Source organism: Megalobrama amblycephala, linkage group LG11 (assembly GCF_018812025.1).
Source record: "Megalobrama amblycephala isolate DHTTF-2021 linkage group LG11, ASM1881202v1, whole genome shotgun sequence".
Classification (NCBI taxonomy): Eukaryota; Metazoa; Chordata; class Actinopteri; order Cypriniformes; family Xenocyprididae; genus Megalobrama; species Megalobrama amblycephala.
In genome coordinates, this window is record NC_063054.1 from 20,185,673 (window position 1) to 20,207,203 (window position 21,531).

The 21,531-nt window shown below is 35.8% G+C and overlaps 1 protein-coding gene across 1 annotated transcript in view; it reads left to right on the forward strand.

The window, feature by feature from the left end:
* Nucleotides 1–3,077, forward strand: part of brf1b (BRF1 RNA polymerase III transcription initiation factor subunit b) — a 92,200-nt gene extending 89,123 nt beyond the window's left edge. The window contains 3 exon segments of the mRNA XM_048206642.1: nt 1,744–1,783; nt 1,786–1,926; nt 2,292–3,077. Of these exon segments, the coding sequence (XP_048062599.1) occupies nt 1,744–1,783; nt 1,786–1,926; nt 2,292–2,329 (219 nt within the window). The 3' untranslated portion in view covers nt 2,330–3,077.
* The last annotated feature ends 18,454 nt before the right edge of the window (nt 3,078–21,531 follow it).

Consider the following 21,531-nt stretch of genomic DNA (forward strand, 5'->3'; position numbering starts at 1 on the left):
GAGATCATTAATGCCCCAGCCCAGATTCTCCAGCCATCAGGCTTCTGCATGTCTCTGTGATCCCAGCCTGGGTTACTCACTCAGGGTGTAACCCACAGGTGAGCTGCAGGGCGTCTTTTAGGCATTTGCCAAGCCTGGCAGTCCCTATTACAAGATCCCCGCTGCTGCTGTTTCCCCTTAACTGGCACCGCCTGAAGAGCGGCCTCACGGTACAGCGGCAAGTCTGTACTATAATTACCACTGAGACTTTCATGTTCTTCCTCCGTTTTTCACAACATGATAATTGATTTAGGCCTCTGCTTCCCCTGAGCTGTACTTCACTTGGGCTCTCTTTTTTCTATCTTGATTTAATCTCTGTTTTTGCCTCGACTGTAATGTGAAGAATCACTATTTTTAGTTATTTATTTACTTTTACTTTATTGGACAGATAGTGGAGAATGACAGCAGATTATTGTGGGCAGAGAAGGGGAATAGAATCAGCACACATTGCACGCCAGATTCAAACCTGCATTTCCTTCATGATTGAACTTGTCAGATGCACATATGCTGGCCACCACAATATAGTGCTGACTTAGAGTCAGTATTGAACATTATTATGGAAATTATTCGTGAGAAGGAGGGGAAATGGGATCAGGACTTGTTGCAGGCCAGAATCAAACCTGCATTTCCCACATGAGCACCATGATTGAACATATCAGATGCATGTATGCTGGCCACTACAATATGGTGCTGACTAAGAATGAGCATTGGACATTATTATGGAAAATTGTTTGTAAGAAAACGGAAAATGGGATCAGAAATTGATAGAGGCCAGATTCAAACCTGTATTACCCACATGAGCACCACGATTTAGTATGTTAGATGTACATGTACATATGATATGTACATATCTTAGCCACTGCGCTTCAGAATTGAAAATTATGGAGATTATAAGGAAAAGAGAGGTAATGGGATCTGGACATTTTTCAGACCAGATTCAAACCAGCATTGCCCACATTGCCCCGTATTGCACCACAATTTAATGTTTTAGATGCACATTTACATGTACCATGGTACCAACCAAAAAGTATTGACATAATGATTTATATCTGGCAGTAGAATTTCAGATTTTCAGAGTTTGGAGCAGGGGCGGTTCTAGGCCGTTTTTAGGTGGGCTTTAGCCCCCCTAATTGTCATCTCAGCTCCCCTAAAACTATAATCATCTGTCTGAATGATAGTACTCAGCTAGTGCTCCTTCCTCAAGAAAGTTTATCATTTTCACATGTTTTTAAGTCTTGTCAGTTTAAACATTCAAGTGATTTTAAGCCATTCAGTCACAAGACGCTGTGAAAGAAAACTTGCGTGCAGTGAGTGTGCTTCAGGTGAAACAATCTATCACATAGCGCAAGTTCTCTTTCACAGCGTCTTGAAAGCCGCCTCTCAGACAGCACTAACGTACCGAATTATCTTTCGCGTCTTCTTGAGCAAATACACGGAAAATACGGCAAAAATGTCCATTTTGACAAGTATCCACATAAACATAATCTTAACTGAACGTAAACTGTTATATAGTGGTGGCGATTTAAAGAGGCATCATTTAGGCGATGGCCTCTTGCTACAGATTCTCACCCCCCGAAGATCACATCCTAGAACCGCCCCTGGTTTGAGGAGCATTGTGAATTTATAAACAAATATAGCAAATCTGGCAATTGTCTTTTAACACACTGATGTTTGTTGTTCTAAAATATTACTTCTTTATTTCAGGTCACTCCCAGCATCACCACAATGTTGCCTCCTGCAGCCCCAGACCCCCCCCGGCCCCCACCCCTCCCCCCGTGTTGGAAATTGGGCCTGTGGCATATGAGGAACCCGCTGAGGAAGAAGAGGAAATTGAAGAAGAGGTGGAAGAGTCTTGCGTTAGCGCCATGGAGCTGATAGGTGGAAATGGTCAGTATGTCACAGCGGATTGTAGCCTTGTCACTGACAAGGATAATGAAGTCACGGCTCAAGGGTTCAGTGATCAAGGGTTTCCCAGATTAGTTCCAAGGTCTGGCTCTTCATCTTGACAAATTGTGTAATGCTAAGTGGGCTGTAACTCTCCAGCATTCGTGGCAGACTGCATTTGAAGTGTTTATCATCTTGATAAACTGCTCCTATCCTGTCTCCTCTCCTCCTCTCCTCATCTACAAATTATTGCTTATCACAGAAGTGTCCTGGTAGCAGTCTACCATCTAATCTAATCTTTACCGTTCTGTCTTTTTCACCATTTATCCCGAAACCACAGAATTCATTAAAACCTTTTGTCTTTACAGATTACGGATGTGAAGCTGAAGAAGAGGAGATTTTTTAGACTGAACTTGTCTGCCCACCAAACTTGTCCTCATGTCCTCTTCCATTACCCTGTATAGTGAGGAGAAGAGCGTTTAAGGCACATTTGAGACACCTATAATATGCTGCACATTTACAAGGTCATTCTCTCTCACTGTGCAGTTGGCTGGCAGCTTTTGACTGAAGAACAATCAGTGCATAAAACCATTTTAGCACTTTTTAGCACCATTTTAGCCAATGTTCCACTAGAAATTTAACAGACAGAAAGCACTGAAGTAGTTTCCTGAGGATCTCAGAGAAGATGTTTCGCAGATGCAGTAGGATTTGAACGTGAAGATACTGAAGCTTTATAATAATGTTGAATGCATTGTGGGACAATGTACTAGCGATTTGTTGTACATTTACACTTTTACCACATTTATTGTACATACATAGTAAGAAGCTGTAAAATTATGTCACAGTGTTTAACTTTTTATTTTTTAGCTATTTAATGCTACATGTCTGTATATATGTATATGTAACAGTATTTTGTTAGATGCACTGTTATATTTGCTAATTCCTTGAAAAGTAAATGTTCCTCTCTGTTTGGTTATGATAAATATCAATGTGTAATATACTGCAGTGTTTTGTACAGAAATGTTATGAACCTCGTTTTTATCTGTTTTCATTGAATATTATCGTCAGATGTAGATTTCAGAGTACAGATCTGGGATTTGAAACTAGTGAGTAGAACAATACAATGCATGTGATTAAATTCACATTGTTCAGGATGCTTTGTGATGATTTTTTTATGCTTTTTGCATTGTTTTTGAAGTTTAAAAGCCCTGTCTTCATTCGTTGTAATTGAATGGGGGAAAAATCGATCACCATATTCCTCAAAAATTCTCATTTTGTATTTCACTGAAGAAAGAGGGAAAGTCATACGGGATTGGAACGACATGTGGGTGAGTAAATGATGACAGAATTTTGACTTTTGGGTGAACTAATTCTAATGTGAATTCAGAGTTGATTTCTTCATATATATTTCCCTTTCTTGTTTCTTTTCATATTTTTCATGTCAAGCAACTACTGTACAGCCTCTTACAGCAAAGATTTCCAAGCGCTTTTCTCAGCCAAACCCCTTTGACATAAAATTTTTACTTGAAGTACCCCCCGAGAGTTTAAGTTAATATTTCAACACTTTAACAACACATTTGAATGTTAACGGTTTCATGACATGCAGGTAAACAAAATATTTAATCTCTTATGTTAAGTGTTTTATTTAGATTTTATTCATTCATTTTTTATGTTTATGATTTTATTAATTATTAGCTTTTCATCAACACCCAAACCCTAGTTTGGGCAACCCTGTCTTACAGAAAACAGCCTAAAAACTCTCCTTCCCACAAGCTACACGTCTCGTCTGTGATACAATCACTAAAGTCTCAAATCAAATTTGTTCTGGAGTCGTGGTCAAGGTGGTTTAGAACTGCGATTCATCAGTGTTTCCTGAATTTCATTATAAGAATTGAGCAGTCTTTGTGCGACTATGATCTGAGCATTCAAGAACCACAAAAGCTGAAACATATACAAATCCCATTTTCATTTGTGAGCACTGTAATGGCTAATGATATAGATTTTACGAGTCTGAGGTCAGATGAATGCGTTGGGCTTTGCCTGTGGCTCATATACCCTGACAGATCTCATCAACAGATGACAGCTCATTAGGACAAAAGCCTCCAAAGAGATTCGGTTGAACCATTTACCCCTAAATAACCATCAGCCTGTCTGTGTGAACGGCTAAATTCATACACGGCAGAGCAGTATGCGGCTACCTGGAGGTTTAAGATGCCAGCACATACTATGTGTTTGCTTTTGAGAGTATGGACAAACTGCAGCCCATTTAACCCGCTCTGGTGATCAGACTGAAGGGTAACAAGACACTATAATAGTCTGCTTCTGCAGTACTGCACCCTGTCACTCACATCTGATTTGATTTGTCCACAGATGCAGGCTCAGGGTGCCCTTATACTTCAACTGTATCAGGTTCAGTCCTTCAAAGCATTGTGTTCAAATTTCTTCCCACTCTGTCTGGCTGTAGACCTACTCTGGTTTCAGTTGGTCTGGTATATTAATCACAGCCTTCTCAGAGCAAGGTCAACACTGTGATTTTAACATCCTATAGATAACCGCAAGCGATCGCTGGACTGTATTGCATAATTACCAGCCAAAATTGAAGTTAGTTATGTTACCATGCAGCTTGTTAAGGAGAGTTATGCTTATCACCTTTATTTGCTTACTTTTCTAGACAACATATGCTTGAAGGATGATAAAGCATTGAAGAAAAAAAACATAGATTTGCACTGAAGGAGGACCGCAAGGCGTATCTAGTGAACAGAAGGTTAGTAAGCAACCACCCTTGCAATCACCTACAACACTCTTATTATGGTTAAATTTCTTGTACGTTTGATTTTTCCTTCAGTTCGTAAAAATTAACATATAACACAGTTTCTTTAACTAAAAATATAGTCGTACCTCAAAAGCCAATTTAGATAACTTTTTACAGTTCAAGTTACCAACATGTTTTTAATTTAGGGTGCACTTAGTTCATGGCTGTATCCTAAAACTTAAAAATGCTGCCTTTTGGAGGATGCATTACAAGGTAGAAAGACATCAAAGCATGTCCAAATCCAATGTTAGCTTCATTTCCTGTCTCCTGAGATACCTTCATCTGATTGATTTTTGAAGGAAGCATAGATGTATCCTTCACTGCTTTTGATATCCCACAATCCTATGCATTCCATTCATTGTTAGCACAGTTGAGCTAAAAAAAAAGAAAGATGGCGTATGAAAGTTGCGGTTTCTTGTGTGTAGATGTAAATTTTTTACCAACATTTTCCACTTCTGATGTCATTTCAAGCGAGAAATTACTATTGTAGTAAATAAATATTTGTTTAGTTCTCACCAAAGCTCGCTCTATTTTGCTGTAGATCATTAAAATGTTACGCCAGTTTCGTGTCTTCGTGTGCAAACGCTGCCTGCAAAGTCATTGCCTGATAGGGCAGCGAGGCAACAAGTCAGCTGCCTAGGTTTTCAGATGCAGCCCATGTTTTGCTGGATGATACGACAGTCATACTGACACCTAGTGGTGTGGATGTAGCATCGTGCAAAACTAAGGCCCCGTTTAAGGGGTGGTCACACTGCACATTTTTTGTTCCATTAACTTCCATTCAAACGCATGCGAATGCGTCAGACCGGAAACGCAAGCTCGTGCGAAAAATTTAGCATTTCGCAGCGTTGCAAAGTTAAAGTTTGGTGAACTCTGACCTGCGAATTCGCATCACGTGCAGACGTGCGGCCAGTAGAAGATCGATTCGTCACGGCATGACCTCTTGGCTGAATTAAAAGAATTATATTTTTGCAGTAAAGTCGTGTAGGTTCTATATTTTTACATTTTAAATGTTTAAGTTATGTGTTGAATTCATTTTTATAAAAAAGACCCTGTATACCGTGACGTCATATCACGACCGTTACAGCATCCGAATAAATTTCGCACATTTAAAGTCTAGTGTGAACGCGGCTTTACACGTACATGGTTATTTTGAAAAACGGAGACATTTCCCTTCGTTTGCGCCCTTCGTTTACATGCAAACTGAGAATTCGCCTCTAAAAACGAGTCTTTCTAAAAACTCCGGCCAGAGTGGAGATTTTGCACGTTTGTATGTAAACTGAGACAAACGGGTGTTTAGGCAGCCAACGTCACAGTATGCGCCAGAGCTCGCACCTACGTCAAAAGTGCGACCTATGTTTACATGTGATCATGGAAGCGTTCAGAGTAGCAGTCGCATTTATGTTGGTGTAAACTCTTCTCGTGTGTTTGCATTTGCAAATACAAGCTGCTCCATTATTGGTCAGACCACACGAATGATGATCCTGGCGCCATCCTTGTTCAAAAGAGGAAGAGGAAGTGATTCGTTGCTATTTTCGGGATTCTGATTGGCTTACGTGGGCTTGAGCTTCTCGTTACACCGCCACCTATAGGTTTGGCATGCTCTTGACGGCATATATACACGGGTACGTGTAAATGAACACTTTTCTGAAAACTGACATGTGTACACAATGTTATTTTTGAAACCGGAGAGGTTGAAATGTCCGTTTATGAAAATAGCCGCCCACGTGAAGTTTTCAGTTAACGAAGCTATTGCAGAAATACCATGTTCTCAGTCATCTATGATTCATTTATTCTGTAAGAGCAAAATATAAAAGATTTTATTAGGTTACTGATGTGACTGGAGTCTTTTTAATAAAGAAAATTAAATTACTGAATGCACCTTCAAAGGGATAGTCCACCCAAAATATGACTTTTTTTCTTCTTCTGTGGAACATAAAAAGCAGGTATTCTGAAGAATTTTGGAACCAAACCATTTCAGTTCCCATTCACTTCATTATCATTTTTGTCTAAGTAATGGGAGTCAATGGGAACCAAAACTGTTTAGTTACTAACATCATCAAAATATCTTTTTTATCTTAGACAGAAGAAAGAGTTATACAGGTTTGGAAAAATGATTGTGAGTAAATCATGATAGAATTTTATTTTTGACTCCCTTTAATGTACGTTTTAACAAATATACGTGCTTCGTTGAGGGATGAATTGAAATTACTCTCTGGCGTAATCAATGTCATGCCACAGATGCTGTTCGTAGACATTAAGTGGAAAATAATGGATGATAATGACTTATGACACTCATTAAGATACAATGATGGTGATGATGGTTGTGATGAATAAGTGATTAATACAGTCCCTTTAGGTTTCAGAGCAAATGCAACATTTCATGCTGTTTGCACCCTTCCTAGTCTCAGGCTGTTTTGAGTTGCTCTTCGCCTTGAGCTATGGCAAAGCCTGTGGATTGTGCATAATCATTTTCTTGTGAGCCACAGGCCAGCTGTGTCCTGGAGGTTCAGGGTAGAGGGCTGTGTGATTTATACAATGTGACTGTTCTCCTGTATGCTGTGCGCTGGCAGATAGCTCATCTGTCTCTTCTGACTGTGGTCACTTCCATTGGACTTAGGTGAGAGAAAATATGACCTCATTGATCTTGTTCACTATGTTTGTTAGGGACAGGCCAAACTGTGCTGCTTTTAAATTGTTATTATGTATGTAAACATGCTTTTGACCATTGTGCATCTATTGCATGAGCGCTGGATTTTTTAAAATGCTTGTTTGTGCCAGTATGTTTGTTTGTTTTTATTTACTTTTATTTTTGGAAGAAGCTGAATTTAGTTGTATATATGTAAGGAAATTATATATTGAAATGTTTCCATGATCATGGGATGATAGGAAAAGGGAAAAAAACTATATCTTACACAATTAATAATAGTAAATTGAACATAAATTCAAATGGTCTTGTAACATTTTTTCACTTCATAAATGCTTTTATATATTCATAAATATTGCAGCATTTTATATAAATGTCAAAACTTGTAAACTTACAATATGTATTACAAAATGTAAGTAATAATTGATGAAAGGTTTTGAATTATTGAAAAATAATGCACACCTCAGGGTGATAATATTGCTGAGCATTACTTTTTAATAATTTTGCTCATCATCAGTTATTATAATCACACTCTTGCAAACTATTCTAACTCAGACTGTAGGAAGCTTAGTGTACGTTTTGATTTTTACTTCTGGTGATTATTTTAGGTTTCAAAATTCATAATACACTGCCCGGACAAAAAAAAAAAAAAAAAGTCGCTGTTTGGATTTTAATAGGCAAATACTTAAGAATCTACTGTATGAATGGATCATTATTACAGTGATTATTATTTTTCTAGCTTGTTATACTGTATGTTTGGCAACGGTTCTTTTAACCCTTAAAGATGGAGTGTGTAGATTTTCATTTTTTAAACAACCATGTATTAAGATGTATCATAGCCATATTCCAGGATGACAATGTCAAGATTCATCAGGGTTAAAATTGTGAAAGAATTGTTGGTCAAGCTAGTCATTCTTTCAAAATCTGATCTCATGCTTTCGTTCTTGCTGTACATATTTTCATTTTACATAATCACTGTTTCAAACTCAAAAGATCATTGTGAAATGTAATGAGAACATTTGGTTTAATCACCAAAACACAAGTATGATCTTCTTTCAATTTAGTACTTTTATCAATCAGTTCATTCAATAGCTAGATTGAAGATACGTGTTTCAAATCACCCTTGTTACTGAAATATTTACACCAGTTTACAGATGCCACCTCAGAAAATACACTTGCATTACCTAAATTACATAATTGACATAAATTCCATATTGTTTTAAATAGTATCTATTCAGTATGTTATCAACAGTTGTGATACAGTATGACACAGTCATGAGGTTGAGTTTGTTGCCAATACAGTAAATGATCTCACTGTACCATATGACTGAATCTATAACTGATCTTTACAGATGAAGGATGAGTTACAATAATGTGTCAGTCTCTACCATGGCAATACCTTTTACAGTTTACAGTATCACATGGCATACTATAATGTAAAACAATGCCATCTGTCTCCCTTCTTCTGAAGCATCTCTGATCAATCTGATGTTATACAGTCATTGACTTTTCTTTTTCCTTGTACTCTGTCCTGCTCTGTGTTCACAAATTTAAAATCTCTCTGTATCTGTCTCTGTCTGTCTCTCTCTCTCTCTCACACACACACACACACACACACACACACACACACACACACACACACACACACACACACACACACACACACACACACACACACACAGAGGTTTGTTTTTGTGAATTGTGGGGACATTCCATACGCGTAATGGTTTTTATACTGTACAAACTGTATTTTTTATCGCCCTACACTACCCATACCCCTACCCCTAAACCTACCCATCACAGGAAACTGTGCATTTTTACTTTCTCACAAAAACTCATTCTGTATGATTTATAAGCCTTTTGAAAAATGGGGACATGGGGTAATGTCCTCATAAGTCACCCTCTCCTTGTAATACCTGTCATACCCATGTCATTATACAAATTTGTGTCCTGATATATCACAAAAACGCACGCACATACACATACTTGTATATGTGGTTTACGGGGACTCTCCATAGGCGTAATGGTTTTTATACTGTACAAACTGTATATTCTATCTCCCTAAACTACCCCTAAACCTACCCATCACAGAAAATTTTCTGCATTTTTACATTTTATAAAAATATAATTTCATATGATTTATAAGCTGTTTTCCTCATGGGAACAACAACAAAAAAAACTGTCCAAACAAGGTCTAAAATTACTGGTATTGCTGTACCATCCTTGTTGGGACATTTGGTTCACAATGCAGTGTTTACCAGGACCACACACACACTTTGAAAATTGTGGTCATCATCTAAGACAAATTGCTTATAATTCATAACGTTTGATTAACCATAACGGAAAATGCAAAAAAAAAAAAATTATAGAAATTATGCCTATAGAATCAATATCTATAGAAATCTATAGGTGTAGCAAATGATCCATTGATTAACCATTAAGTTCAGTTGGATTAAATAATAGAAAAATGTATTAAACTGAATGAAAAGAGATGCAAATGAAAAGTTTGATAGTATTATTATTATGAAAGGCAGTTACTGTGAATTAAACATTTATATAGATGAAATACTTATTTTGTGTTGTGAAAAGGATACTTTGTGATTTTGTGTATTGTACTAACACAATTGAAAATATGCTGAAATGTTTGAAAAAAGTGCACTTTTGATGATCTGTTGTGATATTAGAGTTTTGAAAATGTAAAGATATTTAAAAAGCTATTTAGATAAAATCCGATGGCTCAGTGATGCCTGCATTGACAGCAAGATAATTAACACTTTCAATGCCCAGAAAGCTACTAAAAATATATTTAAAACAGATCATGTGACTACAGTGGTTCAACATTAATAATATAAATCGACGAGAATACTTTTTGTGCGCCGAAAAACAAAATAACGACTTTTCAACAATATCTAGTGATGGGCGATTTCAAAACACTGCTTCATGATTCGAAGCTTTACGAATCTTTTGTTTATAATTAGTGGTTCGGAGCACCAAAGTCACGTGATTTCAGTAAAGGAGGCTTCGTTACGTCATAAGCGTTTTCAAAATTTCAATAGTTCACGTGATTTGAACAATAGACTCTCGCGATCCGAATAACTGATTCGAAACAAAAGATTCGTAAAGCTTCGAAGCTTCATGAAGCAGTGTTTTAAAATTGCCCATCACTAGATATTGTTGAAAAGTCGTTATTTTGTTGGATTTTTTTGGTGCACAAAATGTATTCTCGTCACTTCATAACGTTAAGGTTGAACCACTGTAGTCACATGAACTGTTTTAAATATGTCTTTAGTAGCTTTCTGGGCATTTGAATGTGTTAACTGTCTTGTTGTCAATGGAGGCCTCACTGAGCCATCAGATTTCATCAAAAATATCTTAATTTGTGTTCTGAAGATGAACGAAGGTCTTACGGGTGTAGAACAACATGAGGGTGAGTAATTAATGACATTATTTTCATTTTTGGGTGAACTAACCCTTTAATATTATTATTATTATTATTATTTTTTTTTTTTGCAAAAATCCAAAAGGCAAAAAATTCTATTGGTTTTATGTAAAGGGAAATAGAGTGTTGCTAACTTCCAGGCTGGCCTAAAGAATATCACTGATACAGTATAATGATAGATTAGTAGCACTTGTTTTTTAATACTCTGGCACCTTTTATTTAGATTTTTTATTGTTTACGTAACTTGAATTTATGTATTGTAGAAATGGAAGTTTGTAATCAATGTCAGTTTCAAAACAGTGGACCAATCAGAAGAAGCCGGGGGTGGGGCAACTGTCACAAGCATGTGTAAACAGTAGCTGCTGTTCATCCGTTTCCATTGTATTCCATTTTTTGCTACAGCAAAAAATAACAGTCTCACAACGGTCTTGTGAAACCTGTGAACCCTTCGTTTTTTTTTTTTTTTTTATTGTTTTTCACTGCATCTTGCATTTTCAAATGCATTCTTTGTGAACCACCACTGATTAATTAGTATGTTCGTCATGTTATATATTTATAATAGCAAAACTGTGTAAGATATTGTGTCCTCCTAGTATGTGTTGTCCATTTTTCCTTTTGTCTTCTTCATGTCTCTCTGCATCTCTCTGAGTTATTGCGGACTGAACCAGAGATATATATGCGACCTATCTCTCTTTTCCTGCAGTGCACCAATTATGTAACCGTTCAGAGGTTGTCCCACGCAAGCACACAGAGATGCTGTCACGTCTCCAAATGATCACCGTCTAGTAATGGTACACTATGTAGAAAACATCCTCTGCACTTTCATTCCCTACAGAGTTGTCTTGTGCTGTTGCCTGCTAAATTTACCGCGCTCGCCGTGATGGGGCAGCTCGCCATGTCTGCTGAAGTGCATCCCCTCACTGTTCAGCTGTTCTGGGAAACAGTTTAGCTGAAGAAGACCCCCATGCCCTGTACCTTCAAACTCGAAGCCACATATCCCTCATGCCTCTTAATTATGCACAAAAACCCAACGGTGCAGACAATAGAATGTAACATGCACATTAAGAGGTATAACACACCGTAGCCATGAAGAGACAAACTCACCAGGGCCCCATTCAAGTGATCTATTTAAACACAACAAGCCTGAGCCCAGCCCCCTCTGAGCCATCTGCTGCTCCGCCACTTGTGCATTCTTCTGGCTCACTTCTTAAGCTAAGACATTTATTCTCTTCTAGTTGTTTTTAATATAACCTTTATTTAACCAGAGTGCCTAATTACTTTCTCATTTATGATACAAAAGGTGAGGGGCAGTTCAATAACAGAGGACAACAGGTGACATTAGCTGCAGTGCCATTGCACAGTGATTCATGGTTGCATGATTATAAAGTTATTTATTAGAACAAAAATGACTATAAAATGTAAAAATCTGCACATAATTTGCTACAGCTGACTGTGAATGACTAGAATGTAAATTAAGTCGGCAAAGCATTCCACATCTATTTTTGCATCAAATTATATCTTGGTTGGTTTCTCTCATAATGTGCACAACTTTGCAACTACATATGACAGTATTAGTAGACTGTCTACTTAATGGGTTAGTTCACCCAAAAATGAAAATGCTGTCATTAATTACTCACCCTCATGTCGTTCCATACCAGTAAGCCCTTCGTTCATCTTCAGAACACAAATTAAGATATTTTTGATAAAATCTGATGGCTCAGTGAGGCCTCTATTGACAGCAAGACAATTAACACTTCCAGATGCCCAGAAAGCCACTAGAGACATATTTAAATCAGTTCATGTGACTACAGTGGTTCAACCTTAATATTATAAAGCGACAAGAATACTTTTTGTGCACCAAAAAAAAACCCAAAATAACGACTTTTCAACAATATCTAGTGATGGCTGATTTTAAAACACTGCTTCATGAAGCTTTGAAGCTTTATGAATCTTTTGTTTCGAATCAGTTATTCGGATTGTTCAAGTCACGTGAACTATTGAAATTTCGAAAACACTTATGACGTAACAAAGCCTTGTTTACTGAAATCACGTGACTTTGGTGCTCCGAACCACTGATTATAAACAAAAGCTTCATAAAGCTTCGCACCAAAAAAAAACAAAAACAAATTAACGATTAACAATATCTTGTGATGGGCGATTTCAAAACACTGCTTCATGAAGCACGAAGTTTTACCAATCTTTTGTTTTCGAATCTGTGGTTTAGAGCACCAAAATCACATGATTTCAGTAAACGAGGCTTCATTACGTTTTAAGTGTTTCAAAATTTCAATATTTCACGTGACTTTGGCAGTTTGATACACGCTCTGAACCACTGATTCGAAACAAAAGATTCGTAAAGCTTCAAAGCTTCATAAAGTGGTGTTTTGAAATTGCCCATCACTAGATATTGTTCAATAAAGTCGCTATTTATTTATTTTTTTGGTGAAGAAAAAGTATTCTCATCGCTTTATAATATTAAGGTTGAACCTAATGTAGTGTAGTCACATGAACTGTTTTAAATACGTCTTTAGTAGCTTTCTGGGCATTGAAAAAGGAAATGATCTTGCTGGCAATGCAGGCCTCACTGAGTCGGATTTTATGAAAAATATCTTAATTTGTGTTCCGAAGATGAACGAAGGTCTTACCGGTGTGGAACGACATGAGGGTGAGTAATTAATGAATTTAAGATTAATTAAGAATTTTCATTTTTGGGAGAACTAGCCGTTTAATATCTGCTAACACTTATTTTGATGCTCCCCAACAGACATTCTACTGACTATAAGTAACTTTGCAAGTACATGTCAACTTATTCTACTTACCCAAACCCTAACATAAGAATCTACTAATTCTCTGAGAGTTAGCTGACATGTAGTTGCAAAGTTACTTAGAATGTCTAAAGTGGACCATCGAAATAAAGTGTAAATGAGTTACAGTGGCATGAAAAAGTATGTGAACCCCTTGCAGAATCTGTGAAAATGAGAATTATTTTAATAAAATAAGAGGGATAATAAAAAATGCATGTTATTTTTTGTTTAGTACTGTCCTGAGTAAGATATTTTACATAAAAGATGTTTGCATTTAGTTCACAAGACAAAACAATAGCTGAATTTATTAAAATAACCCCATTCATAAGTATGTGAACCATTGATTCTCAGTACTGTGTGTGGTTACCTGATGATCTACGACTGTTTTAATGTTTTGTGATGGTTGTTCTTGAGTCTCTTGTTTGTCCTGAGCAGTTAAACTGAGCTCTGTTCTTCAGAAAATCCTCCAGGTCCTGCAGGTTCATCAGTTTTCAAGCATTTTTGCATATTTGAACCCTTTCCAGCAGTCACTGTAGGATTTTGAGATCTGTGTTTTCACATTGAGGACAACTGAGGGACTCAAACTCAACTATTAAAAAAGGTTCAAACATTCACTGATGCTCCACAATGAAACAGGATGCATTAACAGTCGGGGTGTGAAAACTTTTGAACAGGATGAAGATGTCACAATTTTTCTTATTTTGTTTAAATATCATTGTTTTTCATTTAGTACTGCCCTTCGGAAGCAACAGAAGATACTTGCATGTTTCCCGGCAGAAAAATTAAGTACAATTTACCTTGATATTCGAATTCAAAAGTTTTCACCCCTTGGCTCTTAATGCATCGTGTTTCCTTCTGGAGCATCAGTGAATGTTTGAACCTTTTTTAATAGTTGTGTTTGAGTCCCTCAATTGTCCTCAGTGTGAAAAGATGGATCTCAAAATCCTACAGCCACTGCTGGCAAGGGTTCAAATATGCAAAAATGCTTGAAAACTGATGAACCTGCAGGACCTGGAGGATTTTTCTGAAGAACAGAGCTCAGTTTAACTGCTCAGAACAAACAAGAGACTCATGAACAACCATCACAAAACAAAAAAACAGTCGTGGAGCATCAGGTAACCACACACAGTAGTGAGAATCAATGGTTCACATACTTATGAATGGGGTTATTTTAATAAATTCAGCTATTGTTTTGTCTTGTGAACTAAATGCAAAATTTTTTATTTAAAATATCTTACTCAGGACAGTACTAAACAAAAAATAACATGCATTTTTTATTATCCCTCTTATTTTATTAAAATAATTCTCATTTTCACAGATTCTGCAAGGGGTTCACATACTTTTTCATGCCACTGTATGTTTTATATCTGGAATATCTGAGACTCCTCTTTTTTAGCTTGCTGTTGCATTGAAATTATGTGTATAATCAGTTTTCATAAGATATGACAAACCACGAAGAATCAACCTAACACTTTAAGCATATTTTTAGATCTAGAATGATCTAAAAAATGACCTTGGAGTCTCTGAGACCCCAAACAGAATTAATCTTTTGTTATAGTTTGAAAACAATGTAGTTTGGCTTTGGTTTCTTCTCAGTGCTCTGTCTAGTGCTCTGTCTAGTCGTCTGTCTAGCAGCACCATCTGTGTGGGAACTTTTTTGGGAAAGTCCCATTCATCTGTTATTATATCATGACATAATTTTGCTTTTGATCATCAAAGCCTACAGCAGTCTCTTCACCATCAGACACTTCACTTGTAGTCTGTAAATGATACAGTGGTGTATTCATCACAACCTCAAACGTAATAAACAAGACAAGGTAACCACAAGGCAGTACATGCCTGATAAAATGTTTTACAAGCATCAAGTTATTTGTTTTTGTAAGAAAAGCCTAAAGCGTTACTCTGCGAAACTTCACAGCAAAAATGGCGATCAGGAAATTTGCGTGAGGACGAAAAATTTCCCCATGCAGATTTCGCTCATTTTATAGTTGGTCACTTGTTCACAGAGCTGACCAACAGAATACTGCTTGCTTTGAAAGTGACTTCTGTGAAAGCAGTGCTTTATAAATTGTGCCCAAGAAATTTCAAGCCAAGCAGCTTTCTTTTGGTCAGTGTGGCAAATTCAACCCACTGTGAAATCTGCATGGGGAAATCTTTCACCTTCACAAGAAAATCATGATCATGTGGAATCCTATTAAAATGACTGGATTTCAATTAGAGAAGCTTGAGTGTCCTAACCAAATTAGTCTAGGACCACAGAAGAAGGCTGACAAAATTATAAAATGTTTGTCTGATACCCAAAGTAAACTTACACGTAGAGCACTGCTCAGATCCAGACACATTTCTCTTAGCTCATAGTGCTTAGGATGTCATGCGTTTCAGTCTAGAGTTGTATAGCACACTTCATTTAACCTGACTTAAGAAATGGCATAGATTCTCAACGAACTTCCAATCAGACTTAATTGTCTCACCCACTCACATACAGTCATGCTTGGTGCTCGGTAAGACACTCAAGTGGATTGTTGACTCACAACATTACATTAAAATAAATGAACATGAAAATAAATAGATTTGACAACAGACATGCTTTATAAACAGACTGGTGCTTAGCCTCTGCAAGACAAACAGCAGTGAAGCGTATTCCTGTTAAATTGAAGACTTAATTGAAGACTTATTTCATAATCTACCTCACAATATTTTTCAACATGGAAGTAAGATATTTTCTGTAAACATGCGAGACCTCAGATTCATTAGCCACTCTAATAACTAGTAGAAAAACAAAGTGTAGTAAACTGTTTGCTATAATAGAATACCATACTTGTTTGTTTATCTTTTGTTTTGTTCATTTTTCTCTGTTTTACTCAGTCTCATTATAACACACATCCATGAATTAGACATTCATTATAGTGTTAAGGTATGGCAAGCCGTTTTGACTTTTATTCACATCTCAGGATATGAATTTTTGATATCGACAATTCAATTGTTAATATCAGGAATTACATTTCCACTAGTAACAATGTTACTTCTTGATATCAACAATTCAATTATTGATATCAGGAATTACATTTCCACTAGTAACAATGTAAATTCTTGATATCAACATTTGAATTTCCACTAGTAAAAACTATAATTCTTGATATCTGTAATTGTATTTTCACTAGTGAAATGTCACCATAGGCTGCCATTCAAATTCAATGGTTGATATCAAGAATTGATTTCTTACTAGTTGAAATTCCAATTTCACATATCAGAAATACAATTCTTAGTAAAAATCGTAAGTTTTTGATATCAATAATTACATTGCTACTAGTAAAATGCGAATTTTTGATATCAAGAGTTCAATTGTCACTAGTTGAAATGTCAGTTCTTGATATCAGCAATTTAATTGCTACTAGTAAAAATGTTCATTTTTGATATCTGAAAATGTATTTCTGATATCAATATAATTTCAGATATCTAAAATGGCTTTCTTATTAGTAACAATCAACATTCATGATATCAGAAACTAACATTGTCACTAGTGACAATCAAATTATTGATATCAAAAATTAACACAATTCATTTTTTGATATCAAGAACTGACATTTCACCTAGTGACAACTGAATTATTGATCAAAAATTATGATTTTTACTAGTAAGAATTGTATTTCTGATATGTGAAATTGGAATATCAACTAGTAAGAAATCAATTCTTGATATCAACAATTGAATTTGAATGGCAGCCTATGGTGACATTTCACTAGTGAAAATACAATTACAGATATCAAGAATTCTAGTTTTTACTAGTGGAAATATAATTCTTGATATCAAAAATTAGCATTTTAACTAGTGAAAATTGAATTGTTGATATCAAAAATTAACTTTGTTACTAGTGGAAATGTAATTCCTGATATCAAAAATTGCCATTGTTACTAGTGGAAATGTAATTCCTGATATCAAGAATTAGCATTTTAACTAGTGAAAATTGAATTGTTGATATCAAGAATTCATATCCTGAGAATGAATAAAAGTCAAAACAGCTTGCCATATTAAGGTCAATCTATACTTCTGCGTTGAGTGTTATGGCAAGCCATTTTGACTTCTATTCATTCTCAGAATATGAATTCTTGATATCAATTCAATTCTTGATATCAAGAATTACATTTCCACTAGTATCAATGGCATATATTTTCAGTGGGGAAATGTCACCATAGCTGCCATTCAAATTCAGTTGTTGATATCAAGAATTGATTTCTTACTAGTTGATATTTCAATTTCACATATCAGAAATACAATTCTTACTAGTAAAAATCATAATTTTTGATTTGTTACTAGTGCAAAAATCTATTCTTGATATCAACAATTGAATTGCTACTTGTAACAATGTTAAATTTTGATATCAATAATTTGATTGTCACTAGTGACAGTGTATGGCAAGCCATTTTGACTTTTATTCATTCTCAGGATATGAATTATTGATATCAACAATTCAATTCTTGATATCAACAATTCATTTCTTGATATCCGTAATTGTATTTTCACTAGTGAAATGTCACCATAGGCTGCCATTCAAATTCAATTGTTGATATCAAGAATTGATTTCTTACTAGTTGAAATTCCAATTTCACATATCAGAAATACAATTCTTACTAGTAAAAATCATAATTTTTGATATCATTAATTACTTTGTTACTAGTGCAAATATCTATTCTTGATATCAACAATTGAATTGCTACTAGTAACAATGTTCATTTTTGATATCAATAATTTGATTGTCACTAGTGACAATGTTAGTTTCTGATATCATGAATGTGATTGTAACAAGTTAGAAAGCCATTTTAGATATCTGAAATTATATTGATATCAGAAGTACATTTTCCGATATCAAAAATGAACATTTTTACTTGTAGCAATTCAGTTGTCGATATCAAGAACTGCCGTTTCAACTATTGCCAATTGAATTCCTGATATCAAAAATTCACATTTTTACTAGTAACAATGTCATTATTGATATCAAAAATTATGATTTTTACTAGTAAGAATTGTATTTCTGATATGTGAAATTGGAATTTCAACTAGTAAGAAATCAATTCTTGATATCAACCATTGAATTTGAATGGCAGCCTATGGTGACATTTCACTAGTGAAAACACAATTACAGATATTAACTTTGTTACTAGTGGAAATGTAATTCCTGATATCAAAAACTGCCATTGTTACTAGTATCAAGAAGTATCAGATATCAAGAAGATTTCATATCCTGAGAATGAAGTCAAAATGGCTTGCCACATGAGTGTGCGCCATAGCCTACATCGATGCCGTCATGAGCATTTTTACTTCTGCGTTCTGTCTGCATTGCTCTAACACTAGTTGGCAGTGGGATTTCTGTGTTACACTTTGTTGAGTTTCTTCGCCGCTGATGAATGGTGGCAAAGAAGAACATGCTGGAAATGCAATGCTACCAAGCCAACCAATCACAGATCTTGCGGTCTGCGTCGTCGTGACGTGTAGTTACATTTTTGGGGAGATGTGCATCAACAGAGTAGGGTACACTACTAAGCGTAGGCTATGCCGTACCTAATGCATTCCCGTGACGCACAAGTATAAATTGGGCTTCAGTCTCATCAATCATTGATGTAGAGTTCTTGTGGATTGTTATAGTTTGTTAAAGTATACATGTTGTTGTTATTAGTAGTAGTATAGTAGTGAATTGGCCAGTTTCATGACACAGCAGATCATGTGATCTCAACATGGCGGCCCATGTGTGCTGAACCCACTCCATTTGGAATTAAACAGCTTCTATAAGACTATAATATTTAGTAATATTTCTCAAAAGTGCTTTTCATTGCTTTATTAGTACAACCTTTGCACCTTTAAAATAAAAAACTTTTTTTTTTTTAACCTAAACAGCACTGATAGTGTTGCAGGCCACCCAGCACATTATTAATAAAATTAATAGGGGCTCAGCTGCACGAGTTTCTGTGTGATAATCAGAATCAGGGTCGATTTTAGGGTGATTTGTCACTTCAGTCATAACACATCATCACCATTCAGTCATGAAGGTGCAAACACACATACACACTTACTGGCTTGCAGGCATTTGATGCTGGCTTATCTCAACATATAAACCCCTGATCTAAAACACATCTGTTTGATCTTTCACATCTGGTGTGGTCTGAAATTCAATTAAAATCAATTCTTTTTCTTTCAGTTTTATTGTCATTCGGGGCACAATATATATGTAACATTATACAGAGTTGTCTTGCTGTGCCCAAATACACACATTTTCACTTTTTCCTCATATGGCGACTATATGACTTTAACTATTTAGTGAATAGTGAATGAGTGAACAAGCAGTAGTTTTGGACACAGTAAACACATAAAATCCCTCTTTCATTTATATTCTCACACACCTCATGAGTTCAGCAGGTTCAGATGCATTTAAAAACATGAGCAGAGGCAAAATGTCCAGTTTTCCATTCTCTTGTTCCTCACTGACAGCTCGCAGTTGTTATATGAGAAAGTCTGCTGACATTGTGTTGACATTTACATCATTACTGTACTGTAGTACACTGTCTTCAACAAACTGATCAGATTATATTACTTGAAAAATGTAGCACAGATAGTATTAAACGGCAGATTTGAAAACCAAATGTGTGCGAGTAGACTATATGTGAATGCAGTGTGCCGTTGATTATTATAACCGATTTTAATGTTATAATGTAATTATAGACTTGGTGTGTCCATGTACACATAAAACCAGTCAAACTAGTAGTATTTTCAATTAAACACTGCCACACACTAGCAAAAAAGGCCCAAGTGCTGATAAATGAATGTAAATGATAGCCTAAGTGTGCAGCTTTTATCTGTAGATGTGGTTAAACATGCTTTTTGTCATAGTTATTTATTACCCTCTCCTCTGTCCCCAGAGACTCTAATCAGATAGGAACAAATCACCCATGGCCTTTTCATTTTGCCTGTTTAAAGGGACATCTCTAACGTGCAGTAAAAGTGTTTCTTTTTTACAACTTTGCCATCTGTTCGTTGTTCCTATAACGTTGTGATGATCACAAATAACCCGCTTGTTATGGTTCATTCCATCCCAGGAAATTGCTGGAGCAATTTTGGTTTCACGGTTTGTTGAAGATGTGTGCAAATAATGGACATGCGCGCCGGAGGTATGAAATAGCTGTTTTTGAGCTGCGTTGTGCTTGTCTTGTTTGACCTGTAGGGCAACCCAGATACTCATAAGGCGCAAAAAGCATAATTATAATCCTCTTTCTTGTCCAAATTCATCTGCATCATTGAGTGTGAATAAAAGCCTCTCCTCATTCCACGGAAATTAGCTTTATATCAAAGTGGTAAGTGTTCTTGTACAAATTAATGAAATAAATAAATAACATTAGAAGGACACAGCTGAATCATAATTCACCCCCAAACTGACAATTTTGTCATCATTTACTCATTTCAAACCTGTATATCTTCATTCTGTGAAGCACAAAAGGAGATGTTTTGATGAATGTTCACGCTGCTCTTTTACATTAAAAAAAAAAAAAAAAGAAAGAAAAAGTACTGGTACATTTCTGCCAGGACATTATCCATTATGTTTACAGACATCTCATTTAACCCTATCACAACACAGTGCAATGGTTAATTCAAAATAGGGAGTAAAACAACAACAAAACACCTGTTAAAAATCAGTATGGAAAATTTCTTCATATTAAAGGGACAGTTCACCCAAAAATGAAAATTATCCCATGATGTATTCACCCTCAAGCCATCCTAGGTGTATATGACTTTCTTCTTTCAGATGAACACAATGAGAGATATATTTAAAAATATCTTTAGTCCTCCAAGGTTTATAATGGTTGTGAATGGGGGACTGCATTTTGAAGTAAAAAATAATGCATTTGTCCATAAAAAAGTA